We start from the raw sequence: 22523 nt of genomic DNA, 5'->3' as shown, positions 1-22523 counted from the left end.
AGACTGTTAAGAAAAATGTTATTTGCAGCTGTCACCCTCAGATAAGCAGGAGTGCTGACTGATAGAGCTGAAAGAGAACAACATTAAAGGGAAGACGCGCCTCCTCTAATCACTTGTGTTTGGTCCACGCTTAGTATTGGAGGTCAAGCAGAAAGAGACTTCATTTGTCACAGTGTAAGTCCACAGTATATCAAGTTGGAAACGAAGATTGACTTGGACAGGCATAGAAGCAAATGCATGAATTTGCAACACAGCTGTGGCAGGACATGAGGCAACCTTGAGACTCGCACACATACACATATTGAATTTCCATATAAATAACAACAAGAGCATGTGAACACAATTTGACAGTCACACAAAAAGAGCCCACACAGTGTACGTATGTAGAGAAATATTATTCATAGAGGTTTGCACTTAGTGCAACTGCCCTGCTCCCACTTTGATTTTTTTTTTACCATAAGCAGCGAGAATATCTGCCCATCTAGCAGAGCCCTCGGGGGGTAAAGGATGGGTCTGACAGCCACGATGGCACCTCATATCCCTCCTCTGCCTCCCCAGCCTGCCCTGCTCCCATCTGCCTGCTAAAACCTATGACATTTCCACTCCTGACAGATACAATACAGAATGCTGCAAGTATAGTGCTTTTTTGTCCCACTTTACAGCTGAATTTTTGTGAATGTTTTGCCCTTGACAGGTGATTGTCTCCATGTTTGCCAGAGACAGGGCTGCAGACAAGCTGAGTTTTGTGGATTTTCAGACAGAAAACAAGGGACAAAGGGGAGCATAATGAGAAAACACATGATGGCAAAGAGAAAAATCCCTCATCCAAAAAAAAAAGTATTGCACATTGTCTATTTTCCGGTCCTTGAACGAAGAGTGAAAAGCATGATGATGGGTGCGAAGTTCAATTTGCAGGAAGAAAAAAAACAACAAAAAAAAAGCTGAGCCAAGAAGGGAGGTGGTTACGTCGCATCTATCTGGGAGGTTGTCAGAGAATGCCGTTTTAAAAGATGTACATGCCTATGAGCAGGTTGCCTATGATGGTGTTGACAGTGTGATCTCTACTGGAAAACCTGACTGCAGTGAAGTGAAGTAGTTTGGCATCATCTGTTTGATTTGACTGTAGTTCTCCAAGGGGAAAACTGAATGAACCCTACACAAATTTGTAAACAGAAGGAGGCAGTGGAAAAGATGTGACAGTCAGTGGCAGAAAGCTATTCCTCCAAGACAGTGCAAGGCTGTGACTGTGTCGATTATGTGTGTCATGAAAAGAAAGGCGGAGGACAAAAAGCACGAAATACATGTCCTAGTGAGTATGCCTGATGGAGTTGCAGAGACAGAGATAAAAAAGCAGTGGAGCATTTCTCGTAACCAGTCTGTCATTCTCTTGGGAGTGAATCCACTAACAACAGGTCAGGCTGGGGGCAGGTGTTCTGCTGAGGCGCTAGGCAGCCATTTTTCCAAAGCGTGGTCAACAGGGACTTGCCAGGGTTGGAGTCGTCTGAAAATGCTTACGACCAAGAACTAACACAAAGGTTTGGTCTGCCTCTGTGTTGTTAGAAACTACAGCGCATGTGGAAAATCGGCCCTGCTGACAAAACAAAGTATTAAAAAATGTTGCTTTGTAAGTAGATTGGGCAACAGGAAAGGACTTTAAGAACTGAAAACCAGCGCATAGGCTAAAATAAAAAAATATTTAAAAAATACAAGTTCAAGCAAAAATGCAAGGAAGGTCTTCTGAGGAAACTTTGAACTTTAAAATACAGTCACAGCATCCTGTGATTTCCTGTGCCTAGCAATCAGGCAAGTGCACTTGATCACGAATCTGAAATTGTGCATGCAAGGGTACAGCGGCGACTGGAAACTCAAATCAATACATATTAGGCTACAAGTCGCTTCTTTTCCTCCCTTCAATTTGATGTTTCTCTCAGAGTGCCTCCAATTACAGCACCATGATGAATACACCTTTACTGTGTCCTGTTTCTTTCGACTGAAGTAAGTTGTGAAAAAGGGTTATTTGCTGCATCTCCCAGCATAATACAGCATTATAGTTGGCAGAGAATACAATATGAACCATGTGACTGTAAAATGCTGTCAAATGTGTATAGATTAATTGGGACTTTGGCTCAAGTCCAGCACAAAAGAGAGCGAGTTACAACGCTAAAATATGTGTGTATGTATGTGTGTACTTCTGAGACAAAGGTAGTGTGGAAAAGAAAATGCAAGACAAAGAGTAGTTTTCCAAAGCTAATAGAAAACAGCCAGTGCACTCTCAGCTAAAAGGGAAACAATAACTCAGCAGTAGACCAAATATAGATGAGATGCTACACTATGAGCTTTATTGTTGTGACCGTGTATTATCTGTGTAGACTCCTTGACTTACAAACATTTGTATTTCCAAGTGGCATTTACGCTTCAGAAAAACTGAAGCAAAACAATGACAACAAAAGCCAGTTAAAGGATGTTGCTGTTTAGGAATTAACAGTCCACACCACTGAACACAATGAAAGACAAATGAGGAAAAAGATATGAATTACAGCAACACTAACAGCTGCAAGTATCAACACATGAGTTATTTTTTTCACTGCAGTGGCATTTGCACAATGCCACCCCCACTGATGGAAATAAAATGCACAGCAATGAAATTACAGCAATATGTTATGTAGAGCAAGAGCAGCAGAAGGTCAGCCTTATGGAGGATGCAATAAGGGAGGAGCAACAGGTAGAGCTAGGGGGAAAGAAAATCTGGAGTGTTAATGAGAAAATTCAAGACACATCCCCTGACTTTATTACAGTGAAATTGACTGTACAGCTCGTCCTAGTGCCAGTAACCTTGTCACGACACTGGCAGCCACAAGGAGCACCTCTTTGTGGCGTTTGGAAATTTAATTTCTCAGAATTAATCAGGCCTCATTATTGACGCTTTGATCTTGGAGCCAGCGGAAGTAGCCTCTGTATCTCTTTGTAGTGCTACAGTTGATGTCAGTGTGCTGGAAATGAAAGGAGGGACCACTGTCCAGGTGTCTATATAAATCAACCCTTGAAAGGTAAGGCCGTGGTATTCACAGGCTTTGAAGATGTCGGAGTTGGTTGGCCAGACAGCAGCATATTAGCTTGGCTGAGAGTGAAAACCTTGAGATGAGAGCAGAATATGGAAAACAGTGTGTTTATTGCTGGATTTATCCCAATACTGAAATGTTTACAAAAGACCACAAAGTAATCCAAACTGTCTTTTATTGGAAGTGAAAACCAAGATAGATACACATTTATGAGAACAGGTAGAGAAAAGAAGAATAGCATGAGTCAACATTACGGTCCAGAGTGAGTCTGTGTTGGCATGACAGCATTTAGGAACTGGTCTGATGTCATTTGGCTGCCATTTCCATATCATCCCCACTCTGGCATGGCTGAACTACACAACATCAGCCCTGGGTGGGACATATGAGCTGCATAATATCAAACTAAAATTTGAATTCTTGCTATTCTCTCTAAACACTGGGCCAGAAAACATAATGTGCTACTCGCTGTCCTCTCCAACCAGTCAGCTGCTGCCGTTGGCGGGGGACTGGGCAGCGCCCTGCAGGGTCCTCCGGGCCATCTCCAGGGCTCCTTCCTGGGTCTTGTTCCCGCCAATAAAGCCGCTAGCATGGACGAAGATGCAGTCCTTAATCCCACTGAGCTCTGACAGTGCTTCATCGCGTACACCGCGCCACTCTTCTGGCAGGGACAGCCTGGGATAGGAGCACAGAAGGGCAAGTTGGCTTACAGATGGACACTATGTGGTGAGCTGCTCATTTCCTGTTGACACATTGCTTTTGCAAAACACACTGTGCTGTACATGTCTGCACACGCAGGACAACAGCCCTCATAAAACCATATCTGGACACAGGAATAATGAAAAGATCTAACAATGAAAAAACATCAAAAAGGTTGAAGAATAAGTTAACTCAATGCTCAATTGTCTGGGTCTGTTTTCATGCAAAAAAAACAAACATTTGCTTAGACACACTCTTTAAATATGAACAGTTGCTTCTTTTTGTTGTCCAATGTTTCTGAACTCAATAACTTTGGATTATGCACTGGTAATTGGAGTAAACAAGAAATATGAAGTAACACCTTGGGATTCAGGAAATTGTGATTCAATATTAGCCCTATTTAATAGATTGGGGGGAGGGTGGGGGGATAACAATAATGTAAATAACTGTTTGTTCAATCATCAAGAACAAAACTTAACATAAAGACATTTTAAATGTAATGACATTTCTTCTGCTATTTCTGCATAGCTGAGCACAACATTTTTTTGGCTATTTTCTTTTTTTCCAGATTTCATTGACAGACGGACATGAGGTAAAGGTGCTGCCGTCAAAGGTAAACTGCAGCACCCTGTGCACATAGCAGCACTACAATCAGTCTGAGCAAATAGGCCCATAAAAATCAGCTTTATTCTTCTCCAGTAATGTGGAAAATCACACATCGGCACAATGGCTGAAGAGCCATTCTGTGGCAGCCGAGTCAACAGGCAATCTTACAAAGTGGGGAAAAGATTGGCTTTGCAAGGGTTTACGAGCTGACCTCGACAAAGTGTCTCTGGATGAAGCATACAGAGGATGAAAATTCATAAAAATGTAGAGCAGCTCATTTACCACCTACTGCATGTAGCATACAGGTCCGTCCACAGCCTGGCAGATCATTTAAAACACATTACCAGTGATCTTCAGTGTGTGCATGTGTGTGTCATTCTTGCTTTTAAGGGGTTATTATCTCCATTATGTTAGACCCCTGTTCTCCTCAGAGTATTGTTAAATTTAGCAATGTTTTATTCTGATTTAATACTGAGTCAGCATTTCACTGTCAACCTCTCACCCGTTCGCTGCTTCTGAAATAGACTTTAAATGCCTTTAAAACTGCTAAAATCCACGAAAAGCTACAGATTTCACTGAAAATGTCTCGCAAACCTCATCCTCCTCTTTCTCTTTGTCACATACTTGATGAATTATGGAAGCGAACAGTCGAACTTGTCAGAAATAAAGTGACGCGTTTGTCAAGCACGGTTGCGGTTTGAAGCGAATAAAGTGTTTTCTCTTGTTCTCAATTTTGAAGGGTCTATATCTCAGAGATTTTGCTTCCCCTTTGAATATTAACTGCCATTCTGTATGACATTCTTTACTGCAACATCCAGAGCGATCAGACAGCCAGTCATCTGTAATTGTGCAAAAGTAAACCATAATGTCAAATGGTTTTCATGCACATGTTCACTGAAACGTGTCATTATTCTCCCTATTATCTCAAATCTGCACAGTCCTATCGCTGTTAAGAGTGCCACAGGACAACCTGGGGAGGAAAACATGACAAACCTATAATCCCTGTTAAAGAATCAACAAATCGATAGCTGCACAGTATGGCTGGAAAACAAGCTAGGAGGAAAGGTCAACAGGGCTGGTAATGAGGGAAGGAGTAGGAGGGGGATGACTGTTGTTGTTATGACAGGCCAGGAAGCTCTCATTCTCAAGATGACCGGTCTAAAAATAAAACCACAATTAGAAGACCCTCCTCCCCCTTCAGCTTTTCTAATGCGGGAATTAGTGCCTTATTAGAAAAAAATACTTTTGAGTGGGTATTAGAGACAGGAAATCTTCAAGATGAAAAAAAAAAACCTGCATGTATTTTGTGGTATTATAAGGAGCTGGACCCTTCTGGTGAGTCTTCTACTCCAAGACAATAACAAAAGCCACTTGGATATATGCAGAGGTGTTGAATCCTCCTGCAGCTTGACAACTCACAAGTCTTGGGCACCATTTCTGAGCTACAGATTTCACACACTTCACATATTTTTTCTTTTCAACATGGGCCATGATGGTAATTTAGCAAACTGATATCACAAGAGGAAGAGAAGAGGAAAAACAAGCATCATTTTGCTGCTTTTGAAGGGAAATTACATGGAATTATTTCCATTTCATCACTTCCTCCCCACATTTTTCATTTTTTCCACTTCTTCAAGCCAGAGACACGACAGCTTTTTATCCTCCTTTAATGCATGATGTAATTTCGGCCTTAAAAGCATTAATATAACAGATTAGTCAATTGACAAGAAGAAGAAAAAAAATCAGCTACTATTTTGATAATGGACAGATAATTTTAATTATTATACAATACCTATTTGTCTACCTGCAGTGTTTTATTTGTGAAGATTTGTTGCTTTTGTTGTGATGCTACTTGTGGGCCATGTCAATCCAGTGACAGGTAATTGTGGGACACATCTGTGATTATCTTCTGGCATTTTATTTGCCAAACTATTCATCAAAATAATCAGATGGAAAGGAAAGAGGAAAAAAAGCTACTAAAAGAAGAAAATAACTATTACTTGCAGCCCTAACACAAGCTGCGACAGTGAGTCTTCCAGTGAGTCTTTCTTCAAAGAGACGTATACATTTTTGGTTCAGCTCATGCTGCTGTCAACCTACAGTATTATCCTATACAGTACATCTCTAAGGAAAGACTGTTTCCACTCCCCTCATCCTTCTCCCGGCTCACATTTCCTTAGCAATGTGATGCTGATAAAAATAGACCTTTTCCTGCCCAGGTGCAGTCGCAGGGACACAGGCGATAACAACACCCCTTTTGCAGAGTCGGCACAAGCCTACTGGGAGGAAACAGGCCACCCAGTGAAAGAGCCATCTGGAGCTATGTTTTTCTATCTATCTCACAAGCCATTGTTCCCAAGTAGCTCCACACCAAACAGCATGTTGGCATTAAATTAAATCTTTGAAGTGCTCCGCGACTATAAACAGGTGCCTGTCTTTTTAGTTGAAAGCTCTGCCGCCTGATGAGAATATGTGGCGGGGTGGAGGGGGGGGCAGAAGGTGTGAAAGGTGAGACGGCGAGATAGGGGAGAGAGGGTGGAGGAGGAAGACACAGAATTAATGGGAAGAGAGTAAGACAGATAGGAGGGAAAAAGTGATGAAATGGAAGGGGTTGATTACAGGACAGAGACAGAAATACTTAGCACAGGAGGGAGCGAAAGACAGACAGGGGGCAGAAAAAAACACTAATGGGAGAGCCAGGAGCTTATGGCATAGGGTGAAAATAGAAGGCATCTGACAGAGCACCCACTGGTCAGAACCAAGTGAATCAAAAAACTATTCCACCCTCTTCCCGTGTCTGTGGGCATGATGTGCTCAGGAGATCCCCTACTGCTCTCAAGCAACCCACAGTGTATCAATAATGAGACCTGTCAAACGCAGAATAAAAGCACAAGGGCAGGTACAGTCAATGGTAACAAGACATTTAAAGAACACGGCGGTTAGGAGCTTAGAGACCATCTGCTGTGACAGTGAGGTCTCAGTTCTAGCATAAAGGTATATCTGAGATCAATTCAAAAAAATAAACTTTCAAACATAAAAGGAAGACATCTCAAGAAAAGCAAAGGAAGGACTTGTTGTCCAGAAAAGAAAGACAAGGCAACAGATGCCACATGTACAAAGCAGACAGAAACAACATGCAGTGAACCAGAATGAACCTGTTTTTATTATGTTTTCCCTTAAACTTGTGATTATATTTATGTATGGCATTTTACTGAGCAACAATTATTCATTGCCTTCATATTACAGGTTCCCTCTTGATGTAGTTTTCATTGTCAGTTCTGGGCTCTTATGTTTGTGATTCTATTTCAAGAGCATCACAGTTTAATGCCATGTCAGAGGCATATTAAGCTGCTGCCAATGCAAAGCCAACGTTCCCAAATTCTGGGAACGATTCTTTTTAAAAAGCACTCAACATGCAAAACACAGTCTATACACACCATGCAAGACTGAGTCAAAAAACTGTGTTAAGTTATTTATCTATGTTAAGTTATTTTGCTGCATTTGTTTGTTAGCTGTGAGGCTAAAGTATTTAAAAAAATAGGCTTAATTCAATTACATTTGATTAAAAATTATACACTGCATTCATTCTTTTGCTAGGAGTGGAATTTATATAGACAGCCATAACTTCTTACAGCTGTAAACAAAATTATCCTCCCTGCCTTTGACATTTGTTAAAGGATAAATCTTTAATATAAACCATTAGATTTCCTATTTAGTTTTTTCCTTGGGATGAATTTGTATTTGACATAGATGAAAACAGCTCCTAAAAATCACGTGGATATGATGAATAATAAAATAGAAGTTGCAATAATAATTACTCTCCTACAAAAAATGTGATTGAAAGGTCAATTTTCACTTGGGGGGTTTGGGGGGGATGAAAAGAGCGAAGATGTCAGACAATAAGATTGGATTTTTTTTTGTGTGTAATGTCTAATTCATTACTTGCAACAGAACTGAGTCACCCTGAACTACTGCTGAATGTATCACATAAAAATATATTGCATTTTCTAATTTAATCATGTACACAAGTAAGTGGAGTGAGCAGAGAGACACACAGTGTGATGTGATGGAAGATGATAGCAAAATGCCATATATTTCAATGTGCTATGATTCATTCTGCGAGCACATAGACATACAAACAGAACTCAGTCTCACTCACTTCATTAGCTGATACATTCGCAAATCTCATGACTTTTTCCCTCCTCATTTCCTACAGTTATTATCTGTTTCTTTCTTACAAATCTACAAGTTGTTGCTGAATCTGCTCATTAAGCCTTAATGCTAAAACATATTTAGTGTTATTAGGTTTACCTCCAAATATTTAAAAGTAATTAAAGGCAAAAAAAACCAACAACTGAAAAATGTCTAACCCCCTTCTGCTGGCTGAGCACCACAGTTTTTAGTGGTAGCCTACTGAAGGTTCTCAACATGGACTAAAAACCTAAAAAAAATAGTAACCTTGTGGTTGTACTGTAGTGTTACAGAGTGACACATCTTTTCACTAATTAACAATCTTTGCCTGAACACAGACACCAGCTGCAGAGAGCACATTAACCAGACAATCTTTATTTTAGCTGTTACAGAATGACCGTTATTGACAAATATAATCTGCCATAGGGAAGTCTGTCATTTTAACCAGAGATGTTCAGCTTAAAATGAGAAGCCTGCTTAAAGTTCTGCATAGGTCTTTGCCTTAAAAATACAGCATTTTATCAAATGTTTGAGCTAAACAAATCTGGGTATTTAGATGTAAGAACCTGTCCCTAGAGGGATCCGTACAGCTTTCAAAAGCACCCATCATCACCATGACTCTTCCACTTCAGTCACTGAGGCTGATGTGCACATGGTGCTGCCACTTTTAAAAAGCAGAGATCAATATCAAATGGAGAAAATTTGGAACAAGAGAACCAAATCTAGTACTCGAAAAAAATAGAGAAGCAACATCAATTCTGTACGAGAAGATTTTCTGTAGCTACTCTTCTGTCCCTATCTTAGGTAAAAAAGATCAACCTTAAAATATGTTTTCTTAATTATACAGATGTTAAATATGGCATTAAGAAGCACTGGCAATACAACTAAGCAGCCACAAAGATGAGAATCTCCATAGAAGATTCAAGGGGAGCCTAGAAGATATTTTTGTTGGCCATACTTTGATAATGTTTGCTACATTCTGTGATAGTAGATAAATAACATTCCAACTCCAGCAGGTATGATAATGACATTATTAGAGCAGCATTATAGGTCGCACTGCAAGAGGTTCCCCGGGTAAACCATTTCCTTCCAAAGGTGAGGAACACTGATAATAGTCGATAATCATTTGATGCACTCACACAAAGGGTTGTTGTATTGTCGTCACCGTCATTAAGTAGGGAGTGACAAGACAAGAATGCTAACCCGGTTTAATGAGCACGGATGAGCCACCTTTCATTAAAGGGCCAGGCTCAAGGGACAAGGGTTCAAGACCTCATTATTGCTAAAAACAGAAAAGCTGCACAACAAAAGCAGCAGGAAGAAGTGAGTAAGGCAATAGAAGGTATGACACTCAGGATAAAATACATGAAAATATTATGAAATAAAGGAAGCTACCAAAAAAATCACAGTTGAGGGAAATTTTTTAAAAAGAAGTAACAGAAAACAGGTTTGTAGCAAAAACATAAAAACATTTAAGTGAAATATTAGCTGCGGCTACACTTAGTATTTTCTGTTAACACAATAAACAGAATAAGTGCAAAACATCAGCATTTTCAGCATTGTAACTGTGACCATGGTGGGCTAAATGTGTGCCCCGCCTCACAGATACTGTACACTACAAAAGGAAGGTAACTAGGAAAACTTAGTGACCGTCTTTGCACATTTGCATATTTAATGTCTTCTTTCTCCTATGCTGTTATTTACAGATGAATTGATACAGCAAATGCTCAGTGATATCGTTCAATTTTTGAGTGGCCTAAATCCATTCATATTTCGACAAACATGCGATTAAACAGTGGTGTACTATGTATATTTAATCAAAGCGACCTCACTGTTCAATAGTGCATGGATTTCGCATTCATTAATATTCATAAAAATCCTGACACATGCAAGTAAGTGGCTGTAAATAAAAACATCTCTTAAATTGTCAAACCTGCATGTAGTGTTTGTCTGTCTGCTGTATTTGAAGCACTGGGTGTAATTAACATGAGGAGCACGAAAAAGAAACACCTGAGTGAGAGAGGTGTGCATGGAAAAAAGGGCTCAGGTGGCTGTGCTGACGTGTGTTAACATCCTTTCAGCTCCTTAGAGAGCGATGTGAGAACAAAACCTCTGCCTTAGCTAAAGCATTGTCTTCATCCTACAAACAAGTATTTCTATCCTTGAAGGAATTACTCTCTCACCAGGTATCACATCAACCCTCTGTGAGTAGTTGTCGAATGGTCCAATAAGCATGAAAGCTACACCACGTTTCGTCCCCGTCACCAGAGCTCAATTTGATTCAACACGTGGAAAACTCTGGCATCGTGTCTGTCACAGTGTTTTCCACTGATGTTTAAAAGAATCCTGCCTAGGAAAATTTCTTGTGTGTGATTCAGTGTCACAACACACTTTGCAATAACTGCATGCTTGATTTCTGCCAAGGTAACTCATGCAAGGTGCTCCCTCCGCATGTACAATCGCAATCTGTACCTCACAGTGCAGAAATGGCATTTAAAAGATTTTCAACAAAATTTAACTCAAAACAGACTTTGCTAAATTCTTGTTTTTTTAAAACAAATACCTGTTCTGGAAGGTGTTGAGCCCAGCAGGGACACACTGGACCCTCCACTGTCCATTTTGGTCTGGGTAAAGGACAAACTTGATGGGCGTCTCCACCTGGAGGTCCGTCTCCAGAGCAAACAAATGCTCCTTCCAGGGACACCCACCCTGGGAGAACAACAGCACCTCCCCACTGGGATCTATCTACAGATGAGAAGAGAGCCGGGAAATTGGGCGTTGCTAATGTGTAAGATGAAGGACAGAGTGGAAACATGTAATTTGAGATTTCATGGAAAACAAGAGTGAAGAAAAAAGAACAAGCAGACAATTATGTTTTTACAGGAGCTAAAATATGGAGCCAGAACAGAGTCTTTAGTTTTTGGCATTGACAGCAGAACTTGCAACTGAAATGAAATCTCAGTGGCAACATGAACGACTGTTATTTTCCCTCCACATCAAAACAGTGAGAACAGTCAGTGAAAAAAACGACCTTTTTTAATGCCACTACAAGTTCTTCAAAAACAAAAGCAATTGTCTTTTTTTGTAATGAAAAAAAAAAAATCGCCATTCTGATTTTATGCTAAACAATTTTACCATAAACTGTATCTTCTAGTTCATCATGGGTAGGAAGCATGAGGAGCCACAGGGACCCTCTACCTCTGAAAGATGTTGGATTACTGTGTTTGGTATTTGTATTTGTTTTACTAGAACATTAATACTTTATATTTTAATACAAAAATCACACATTATTTCAACTGATACTCATAAAAGAAAAAAAAAAAACATGACAGAAATTAGTAACCTGAAAGATCAACATTAAAATATGTTTTCTTAATTATACAGATGCTAAAGATGACACTGAAAAGCACTGCCAATACAACTAAGCAGCCACAAAGATGAGAATCTTTATAGAAGATCAATGGTAAGCCTAGAAGATGTCCTAGCTCCTGATAAATTGTGCAAAAAAATAAAAATGAATACTGCACACAGTCCTGTACCTGATGTCTCTCCTTAACAGCTTCCTCCACGACCACTCGAGCCGGCAGCCAGGAGGACTTATAGAAATCCAGACGGTCGAGGAACTCCTCCCCAACAATCTTCAGAGCCTTTCTGAAACCCTCCTAGAGATGAGATGGAACGCACACAAACACGCACGTTACAGTCAAATACAGTGAAAGAAAGTGCAACTTAAACTGTATCACGCTCTGACTTTAGATGTCATAAATAAATTTTAAAAAAGAACTCGATGAACTTTACTAGCCTGCCTCGCAGTTTAAAATCCTTTTGATCACTCACATCTTTCGTCACTACTACACCATCTCTGAATTCCAATACAGTTTGATGTCAAATACTTGTGAGGCTGTGTGCCAGAAAAAATGGGGGTGAGAAAGTCTTGTCTAACCATCTCCCAACTGATCCTTATAGCCCTGCTTCATCAGTTTCCTGTCATATTGTGCACAAACCCCCAGCCTGACTTCACTCACTGACTCAAGTCTCAGGAGCAAAAACCAAAGAGAGCATGAGAATGAAATCCCAACACAGATACAGGCACAAATACGTGCACACGCAGACAAGCTCAGCATGTCATGCAGGAGTCTAATCAGTATGCATCTGATTGAAGGGGCTGCAGTGGCCCTAAGATTCAACATGGATGGTGGAGATGAAAATCCATTAGTTTTTTCAATTATCACAAACAGCCACTGTTGAGAGTTCACCAGGTTAGTGTACCATAAAGTTGTCTACCAAACATTTTTCAATTCTCACTTCCCTATCAGAGATGGCTTGCCTGCAGTGTGAGTTAGTGGGGAAATTGGAAGCAAGTGTCAGGACAAGAATTATAATCATGTGAGCTGGAATGTGAAAAAAATAAAATAAAATAGGTCAGCTAGTCCCTTGAGAGACCCCAGAGATGGGAGGAAAAATAAATAAACAAAAAACATAAAACATTGTTGGCATGGTCAACATATATGCAAAGCGAGGCTGCAGGTATCTCATGAGAGTCTGCAGAAAACAGGGGCTGTGTCCCTACAGACATTCATGTCCTGCACTAATGAGAGACAGAAAAGTCATATTAGGTCATTTTCTGTGCCTCTGTTGTTTCCACTCCAAGGACGACCTCTAAACACTGATTGCATTGCATTGCATCTGTCATGTTTACCATTACCTAACACACTTTCTACTTTTGCAACACTACAGGTTGCTCATTGTGTGTGATTGTCATTAAATTAGACAAGAGTCCCACTGTGGAGCGGCTTTCTACTAAATATCGAGACATTCAAAACGAAAGTGGCTTCAGGCAGTTCAGAAAAGAAATTGGTACAAGGTGATCGGTTACTCATTAACCAGAGAGGTTCATTAAGTCCTCAATTTGATAAATGTAATTGTTATATGGTAGCATTTTATTCAGGACGTGTAGTTTTGCATTAGTTTGTACTGATGTTTGTTGTTTATTGTGGGGCTTTTTGATATTTTGTATATGTAACAGTGCTGAAAATCAGTAGGATGAAACAATTACTGAAATAATCGGTTCAACAGCTTTTTAAAACATTTATTCATGATCAAAAAACAAACACAGTCAACTTCTTCAACGTGTACGGTTATTCTTTGTCTTGTACAACAGTAGCTTATTATCTGTGAGTTTTGGACAGCTGGCTGGACAAAATATATGTATATGGTTCAAAAGCAATTTGAAGATGTCAGAAAATTACAATGTGTATTGTTTATTTTGTTTACAGGCTCCAAACAACTGTGAGTCTCTCCAGGATAAAGTGGGTATAGATGATGGATGAATTTCATTTGACCAAAAGATTAATTAGGAAATTAATCGGTAGACTAATCACTGTTAAAAATAGTTGCTAGTTGAAGTGCTCCCACTTCAGCATGTAATGTCTTGCATTAAGTGTGTCTTAGGAATCCACAAATAAATCAGGTACAAAAATTACCCTCCTTGGATGTTAAGTGTATAATCTGTTCTGATTAGGGCACAGAGAAGAGCAGGATGTGTGGCTCGTGCTTACATTCTGGGAGTTGTTGGGTTGCCAGGAAAGAATACTGGCTTCACTGATAACTATAGAGTTGAAAGTTGCCTGCATAGCACTGTTGTGTGGTGTTTTACATGTTTATTTGAACTTAGGAGATAAGAGTATTTCATCTACAGCATCAGTGAAACTGGCCATGACTCGGGCTGCAGAAATGCAGGCAATCATAAAATACATTTTTGTCTTATTTAATAAATGCATTGTAATCATTTTAATTAATCTTCTATCACAGATACAGACCCGCACACATTAGTTGTTGTCTGTGACCTTCTGTGTGCTTTGTGTGGGTACACAGTACATTCACACTCACATGCGCTCACCTCAGTATCTTGACTCTTGCTGTTCCAACATGGATTCAGGTGCCCGACACGTGCGCTCAGCGTGGTAGAGACAGTGTAGCGGGCCTCCCCTTCACACTGTGAGATTCCATTGTCAACAGCATCCACCTCCTCCACAAAGTTCTCATACAGCTGCAAGCAATGTAAACAGACACGTCAGTACAGGTTATGAACGTGTCTTGACACAAGAATCAACTGTTTTATGTTTATACTAATATTGAACATTAAGTCAGTGTAGTAAACTTTAATCATTATTGATAAATGTACTTTGATAACAATATTATGATTACAACCCCTCTGGTCACAGTGTGTGAGCAATTACTGAAGGCTGAAGCGCTAGGTCATTAAACTAAAAGGAAACTGGAGAGATGCTATTTTACAGTTCACTCGCAAAACTCCAAAATACAAGGAGTGGAGGAGGCAAAGTAGAAGCAGAGATACAGCGCTGAAGAGTGAACTCTTCTGTACACCCAAAGGTCAATCACCAAAGAGATGACATTTTACAAGTGGCTTACAAGTGGAACTAAGCTTTGGGGCAAAAATAGAGGTTCAGTTTGTCTGAACTGGCAGAGGACAAGACACGCAACATCCTAAAATAAATAAAGCCCCAGCCATGAGTAAAAGGATTACTTTGGGGTTTTAAACAAACTGACACATCAAAAGGCAGATGATAATATGAGTTAATAGCGCTAATATTTGTGGTGACCTAAGATTTGACTGGCTTAATGTGGCCAAGGTCTCCTGTTGGCTGAGCTGTCTAACATCCACTAGATTAAACTCTGTTTAATTCTTGCAGAGGAACTTTGCCACATTCCTGTCTCACTCTGTTTATATCTAGTCACACTCTACCGCCAAGTGTGTGTTGAAGGCAAAACGCCAGAAACTAAACATTAAATACTAGACATTCTGCGTTTCCTACATATAGGAATTGCATGTTTTCTGTTTTTAAACCAACCAACATTTTCAGCAGTAACGTGGTTTTGTAGTAAACATAAAACAAGATTTTTGGCCTACATTTTTGCATATGTAGGAGATAAATGTCCTTTATCTTCTTCTGTAATTTTATTTGTGATTAACAAGCTTGCCCACTTAATAGACCTTTTTTTCTCTTCCTCTTCTGACTTCATGATAAAATGGATAGTGTTTAGGTTCAGTTCACCAGCTGAGGCAATGGTGTTTGCACAAGTGGACCAGTGGAAAACATCTGTTTCCAATGAATTGTTTGTTTGGTGAATAAAACACAATCAGCAGAAATCCACTGCCTGTTATAAACCTGCCATCTCTCTTCTCACCTTGTCATAGAGAACCTCAAGCTGCCTATCATCCTCCTTGAGTTGCGTCAGCTGGGTCAGCAGTCGACGGCCAAAGTGTAGGTAGACCAGGCCGGCAGAGCTGAGTTTGGTCACCCATGGCTTCTCTGGACACAGGCTGTGGAAAGTGTCTGCAAAAGTCCTGAACAGAAGAAAGACAAACATTTGGTTTACTGCCACAAAAACTTAACAGCCCCAAACACCATAGTCTGTACAGCAAGAGGGAAAAGAGGGTTTAAAAAAAAATTGTATTACGGTTAGGAACATATGCATTCCTGTTCATCCATGTAACTAGTTTATTTAAAGTAGAGAGGGCTGTAACTAAAATAAAACTTTAAAAAAAAAATGTTTTAATTAATATTATCAAAATAATTTTTTTTATAGTTCTTTGTTGGTTTTATTTTTATTTTTTAAGCTAAAATTGTAATAAGTCTGAAGTGGCAACTTTGAATGTCCTCTTTTGTATAATCAACCATCCAAAACCCTAATTGTTCAATCAAATTGAATTTAATTTAGAATTATTTTGGTAATGGAATCATAAATGATTTTTTAGCCATTTTTAATCAAAAATGCCAAAAATGTTCTCATTACAGTTTCAATTTTAAGGGTTTGCTGCCTTTCTCTGTTTTTATTACAGTAAAATATTATCTATGGAGTGCAGGTCAGACAGAACAAGAAATCTGAAAATTGCCAATGGAAAACAGCTTGTTTTATTGCTCAAAACTGTAAAATGCTGCAGGGTCTATAGGCTGATGATATCTAACATTCAATCTTAAAGGCAAGGCCGGCACGATTAAACATTAGTGTTCTGCCCGTAATCACATTATTCACCGTTTTTCCAATAACTGACCCCTTCAATAAAATGCTGCATCTTGCTATATGCGCCACATTACTAGCTGTGTATCGGACATCAATAATAACGCGTCCATAAATATTCTCTTGCTCCAGCATGTCTGTCAGTGTGAGCACACACAGCCACTGGAGGAGGTCTCTGCTCAGACACGTGCTGAGTTGGGTGGGCTCCAGCACCAAGCCACTGCTGGTCATTTAATTCAGGCTTAATTAGGATGCTTGGGCTGCAGCACAGCGGAAAACCTCCCGTCAAATGAATGAGTGACATGCTAGAGAAGTAGGGGGTAATCACAGCCATTAAAGGACTAATTGGCCAAGCTGTGGCATTTCTATGCTGATAATCAGGAGATGGGAGTCAATGATTGAGAGGAAAATGACAGACTAAAACTGAGAATGATTTAAAGAAAAACTCATCAAAGTCATCAAAGTGTTTGTGTGAAATCAAAGATACTGTAGTTACAGCATTCAGCCCATAGACTCAACAATACGACAGTTCAAGAAAAAGGAAATATTTAGGCATGAATTAAGTTTTGTTATAAGATAATAAACATATATTGTACTTTGAGTCCCATACTGCACCAGCTGCAGCACTTAATGTTGCTGATCACGCTACATTATTAGAGGGAGAGGGAATGGTCTTATTGAACACTATTTGCTGTGTCTGCATAATTATGTATGTATATGTATGACAAGAAACTCACTGACTCGAGAAACTCTAGCATTTTTTGAAACGAATACTACTGGCCAGTAATTTTCGATCATGCTCATCCCAGTTGTCCCCCCGAGAGATGAGCAATTAGGTTTGCAGAGAGAAAGATTCCTCAGTGGGCTTTAAAAGGCAACATTTTACAAATAGTGTGACAAAAAAAGGCCAAAGTCACTGTTGCTGTTCAAGTTTAATACAATTAATTCTTTTACAAAGACCTTATTTGGATTTATTTCATTCAGTGAGACTATTTTAGTCATTGCCAATGTGTGTCAAACAGTGATTGAATCACGAAGCAATTTGTAAAGTATCTTTTTAATGTGCCGTGGGACTCCTGAACATACAATAAGGATTTCCACAAAAGAAAAAACTGCTCAGTTTAAGTAGTTACACTCACTCTGGTTAATCATGCCCTCCTCTGACAGACAAAAATTAATTCATTTAGATACAACTGTGACCTACTATATACCTCATATACCTATTAGACCTTATTATACCTTAAAGTATTATTAAGTACTTCAGAAACTGTGTGTACTTTGGGTCATTGTTGGTTCAACACCTACCTTTACATAGACTTGATAAAAGTTTAACATTTGTGAGTGCTGCAAAATAGTGATACAAGTAAAGATTTTGTATCCTTTTCTTGAAGATTCACTTGTACATTTATTGTATATTCATGTATTATTAACATAACCAATAAATGAATATTCTTTATAAGTGATATGTAGATTATAAACTAATCATTAAAAGAAAACTTCCCAAAATCACCAATTAATTGAATGAGCTGTTGCGATATCATAATGTATTATATATTTTTAGTACTCACAGTGACATGTTGTTCCTGGCTTGCAAAACATGTAAATCCACTGTGAGCAACATATAAACTAAGTTACCATGAAAAGATTTGTAAAATGTTTTAGCTATTTAATTGCACTGGTGATGAGGGACGGCAAAATTCAGACCACATTTCTGACTGCTGAAAATATATTTACGCACTTTTATTTCTTTGCTGAGAGGGAGTAGTGAGTGCATTTTGAGTGTGAGCAACCACAGTCTTAATCCCTGCCAGATCTAATCTGGTGTGCTTTAATACCTTCAGTCAGTATTTGGAGAATGTTTCTCCTGCCTCCACTTCTTGTAATCATTTTCTTCTCTGCTTAAGAAACTTCTAAGATAAAAGTTTTCCATATCTGTAATAGTTTCTCACATTAGAATTTGTCCTTTGGAAAATCCATGAATGCTTTTTTTTCTGTCCTTATGCTTCGACTTATTGGGACAGTTATTTTTAATTATACAGTCTGTTTTCCCTATTTCAAAGCTTGCATAAAAACAAGCAAAGAGCCAGGTCAAGGACAGGTACGTTTTTGTTGATCTGTCTTTGAAAGGAACAGTTAAACGTATTTGGAAATATGCGTGTCTGCTTTCCTGCAAAGATTTAGAAGATTGTCATCACTTTCTTGTCTGTTCAAGCCTGCGGCGAGTTAGCTAAGTTTAACATAGCATTATAACTAGAAACAGGGGACACCAGCAAAGTTAGCTCCATCCATAGGAAACAAAATCTGCCAGGACCTACCAGCTCATGGAACAGACAGTCATAAGAGTGGTATCAATTTTCTCAGCTTACTTTCTACAAGAGAGGAAATAAATGATGCACTACTCCTTTAATTGTTTAATTTTATGCTCTTACTTTAGATATTAACTGTGATGCACTCATATTGCTGTCAACTTCATCTGCACACTGTCACTATTTTGAAAGAAGCGCTATTGAAATGAGAAGTCTGATTGTTGTTGCCAGCTCCTTCTCCAACTTCCTCCAGCCCACTTACATCTAGCCCTGCCATCACAACCATCTTGCCCCCATCCGCGCATGTGAGTGACAGCCACATTCTCCTGTGGCCCCTGACAGTGTCATGGCAGCCTCTGTGCCTCGTGAACCAACAGCAGGGGGGCGTTCAATTGAAGGAGCACTAATTATCACTAACCGCCTGCCAGGAAGAGAGCCCTGGCATATCTTTATCACCGTGGTCATAAAAGCTATCTCTGATTATCATCAGGACATTAAGCTGTCAAGACACCTGGAATGGGCTGATTACTCAACGTGATGAAACATTGAGCGAACGCAATCATTCGAAAGAAACTTTGCCAGGAAATTGAACACAAAACATGGAGCCCTGTTCCTTCATGATTCATGCAATCAGGGGGGCTTCAAGGATGTGAGAACAGACGCCACAGGGGAAATTTACTTTGTCATCCTTGGACCTGGGGTAATGAAAATATCGATAATGATAATCTCTCAAGATGAAAAAAAATAAGACACTGCCCTTTTTCAAAGTACATTATGATTATGTTAAAGCAAGAAAACCCCAGGTGTAATACATAAAATTACCTATGGTGATTGGCTCAAAGACATGGCATACTGTCAGATCTAAATAGAGTGAATAATATTCAGAATATTAGCTATGCTTGTGCCCTTGAGCTATGACACATTAAGATGTGGCATATTTACAATGTTTGGTTTGTTTTTCCATCCCCTAAATACATACTTGGACATAAATGTTGGGTGATTGAGAAAAAAGATATGATTATAAGTGAACCTTACTTCAATATCCATTCATCCACTATTTATACATCGCTTAATCCTCACTAGGGTCACGGGGGGGCTGGAGTCTATCCCAGCTGATTTAGGGCGAAGGCAGGGGACACCCTGGACAGGTCGCCAGTCTATCACAGGGCCTTACTTCAACATACTGTACGCATATTACAATATCTGTTTATGTAAAAAAACAAAAATCAAGTTCTTCCATCACACTGCATTTGTTGATAATTTAAAAATTAATTTGGACTATCACTTTTAGCAGACACTCTCAAACGTTTCACAAAATGACTCGGTGATTAATTCAACTTAGCAGCTGCACTGCAGTAATAATTTAATCTTGATTTTTAAAACAACGCTGCAATATGATTCACCATTTTAAAATGAACCCACAATATGATTACCATGACAGCTGATGAACAACAAAGACTCTCATATTCCCCAGCCTTAGTTCACATAATTCTAGACATCTGTTGGGATCAAAAATGTAATTAACACATTCTCTTTGCAGCAGTTATCTGCCAGAGTTGCACCTCTGATGATGGTCATAGCGGTGCTTCTTTGGGTCGAACTCTCCTCCCACGTCGACAACAATGTCACATTCTGCCAGCTGTGCCGGGTCCCTGGTCCGGATGATCTCAGCATCCTGGGCAATGATCACAAAGAATTGTAGGTAACATATCAGGGAAAAAATTAACAAATTATCATATATACTAATGATCCAAATGTATCATGTGCCATCATATCTGTATTCTAAGACCATTAATTGTAACAAGAGTGTGGCCCTAATTAGGACGTGCAGGGTGTTTTGGGCTGTAACCTTTAATCAATGGGCTATTCTGTAATTTCCAACCAGAAAAATACACATAAATGTACATATGTAATTAAATCAGTTTTCTTAGGTTACAACACGCTTTTTGTCAGCTTCTCAACTCATCATAAATAACACGTGGACCTATCTGAAGACAATTTCTAAACCGATTATGCAGAAAATGTACAATATCAAGACATATATCAATATCACAAAAAGTTATTATATGACATCTTTTGGTGGTGTCTACTGTTTTGGTAGTAGAGTAACATGCGTTAATATGCTGCAATTACCATGCTTCATCTCTTTGGGAGACCAATCTATTTATACAGCAGCTCCCCCAGTTGGTGTGTTACAGCATGACACTGAACCCATGACAAAGAATGAAGTGAAATATGGTTTCCCCAGAATTAGCGAATGCAAAGTGAAGATGTAACAACACATTGACTGTTAGGTTTATGTACCGTTTAGTGTGAAGGGAACAAACTAAATTAAATTAAACAGCAGCATGCGAGGTGACAAAAACACTCAGCACGTCTCCTTCAGCCTCGTCCAGCGGCATGTTGTACCTACCGTGTACTCCGGTAACTGGCGGAGGAAGAAACAGGCCAGAACCTCGTCGCAGTGGAAGGTACCGTTGTGAGTCCCGATCTTTTTACCGGTCATGTTGTCGGTGCGGATCCTCTTGGGCTCGGTTGACATGTATCTCGATCCTGTGCGAGTCACGTCCACAGACAGTAAACGGCAGCAGTTTAACCGTCGTAAAATACTTTCAGGTTTGATTGTGGCTACTGAAGAGGTGCTTTTTGTTAATTTTAATCCAGTTACACACGCACGTAAACACCACATTCAAACCCACACGAGACGCGCCAGTGGCGGACAGATTTGGCAGCCGGACCGGATGTGCTGCGCCTGTTTTGTAAAATTTCATTTTGTTTTTCTTTCCTTCTTCTTTTTAAAATCTTCCGTTAATTTCTCTTTTAAGCAGTTTTGAATAATTCACAGTGCTCGTGATGACGATACTGATATAGCTAACTGGTGTAACCTCCAGTGAAATAATTGTACAACCTTTTATGTGTAGTGTAATTCTTTGGCAGCAGAGGGCGCTGCAGACAGTGAAACAAACAGCTGATACCATTTCTACAGTACCGTATAGTATAAGCATCTTTCTACAGTACCAAACGGCAGTACATTAGAAATGAATGAATAGCCTGTATGCATGAGGCTGGTGTGCAATCTTCTCTGTTAGTGATGTGTCATGCACAAAAGTGAATCAGAAGAGCCAACTCCCATCAAGTGAGAGTCGGCTACCGACTTTTTTTTCCCCGCTGCTCAGTGGCTCAGCTCACCTCACGGCAGAACTTTGTTTTGAATGGCAGCATGGCGGCCTTGTGGCCAATCACATGTAGGATTTAGTGCCACAGCTGATGTTATAATGAAGATGCGATGCTATCTTGAGAAGCCCCTGGAACAATGAGCAGAAGACCCACTGAGCTGGTGGCAGGCCAAGGCATCAGTGTTCCCCCACCTGGTGAAGGTCATGGAGGGGAGACTGTGTGTTGTGGCAGCATCTGTTCCCTCTGAGAGAGTCTTTACAGAAACAGGGCAGATAATATCCAAGAGGAAACACTGCATCAGCCCAGCCAAGTTGAGACATTTAATTTTTTTGAATGCAAACCTGCACTAAAGACATACTGTGTGGTGTTTGAACTGAGTTTTGTTCTGTTTCTGTTCTGATTCTGTTCTGTGGGTTTGTTTGCAGTGTTTTGTTCATTAGTTTTC

The 22523-nt window shown here is 39.6% G+C and overlaps 1 protein-coding gene across 1 annotated transcript; it reads right to left on the bottom strand.

The window, feature by feature from the left end:
* Positions 1-3217: 3217 nt before the first annotated feature.
* Positions 3218-21616, bottom strand: myg1 (myg1 exonuclease). The gene is made up of 7 exons (XM_008280754.1): positions 21315-21616; positions 20464-20576; positions 15762-15921; positions 14452-14601; positions 12092-12214; positions 11116-11297; positions 3218-3731 (listed from the first exon to the last, which is right to left on the bottom strand). The coding sequence occupies exons 1-7, from the start codon at positions 21588-21590 to the stop codon at positions 3542-3544; spliced, it is 1194 nt and encodes a 397-aa protein (XP_008278976.1). The 5' UTR covers positions 21591-21616; the 3' UTR covers positions 3218-3541.
* Positions 21617-22523: the final 907 nt, after the last annotated feature.

Source organism: Stegastes partitus, unplaced genomic scaffold (genome assembly GCF_000690725.1).
Source record: "Stegastes partitus isolate 25-593 unplaced genomic scaffold, Stegastes_partitus-1.0.2 Scaffold208, whole genome shotgun sequence".
Taxonomy (NCBI): domain Eukaryota; kingdom Metazoa; phylum Chordata; class Actinopteri; family Pomacentridae; genus Stegastes; species Stegastes partitus.
This window is presented reverse-complemented; position numbering and strand designations above follow the sequence as displayed.

Bases quoted from the DNA above. Each gene is read 5' to 3' on its own strand.
- myg1 (XM_008280754.1), bottom strand. From the start codon at position 21,590: ATGTGGTGTTTACGTGCGTGTGTAACTGGATTAAAATTAACAAAAAGC. The intron at 15,922-20,463 runs GTGCAACTCTGG...TCTTCTGTTCAG, and splicing joins CGCTATGACCATCATCAGAG to GACTTTTGCAGACACTTTCC. The intron at 12,215-14,451 runs GTGAGCGCATGT...TCTCATCTCTAG, and splicing joins GCAAGAGTCAAGATACTGAG to GAGGGTTTCAGAAAGGCTCT.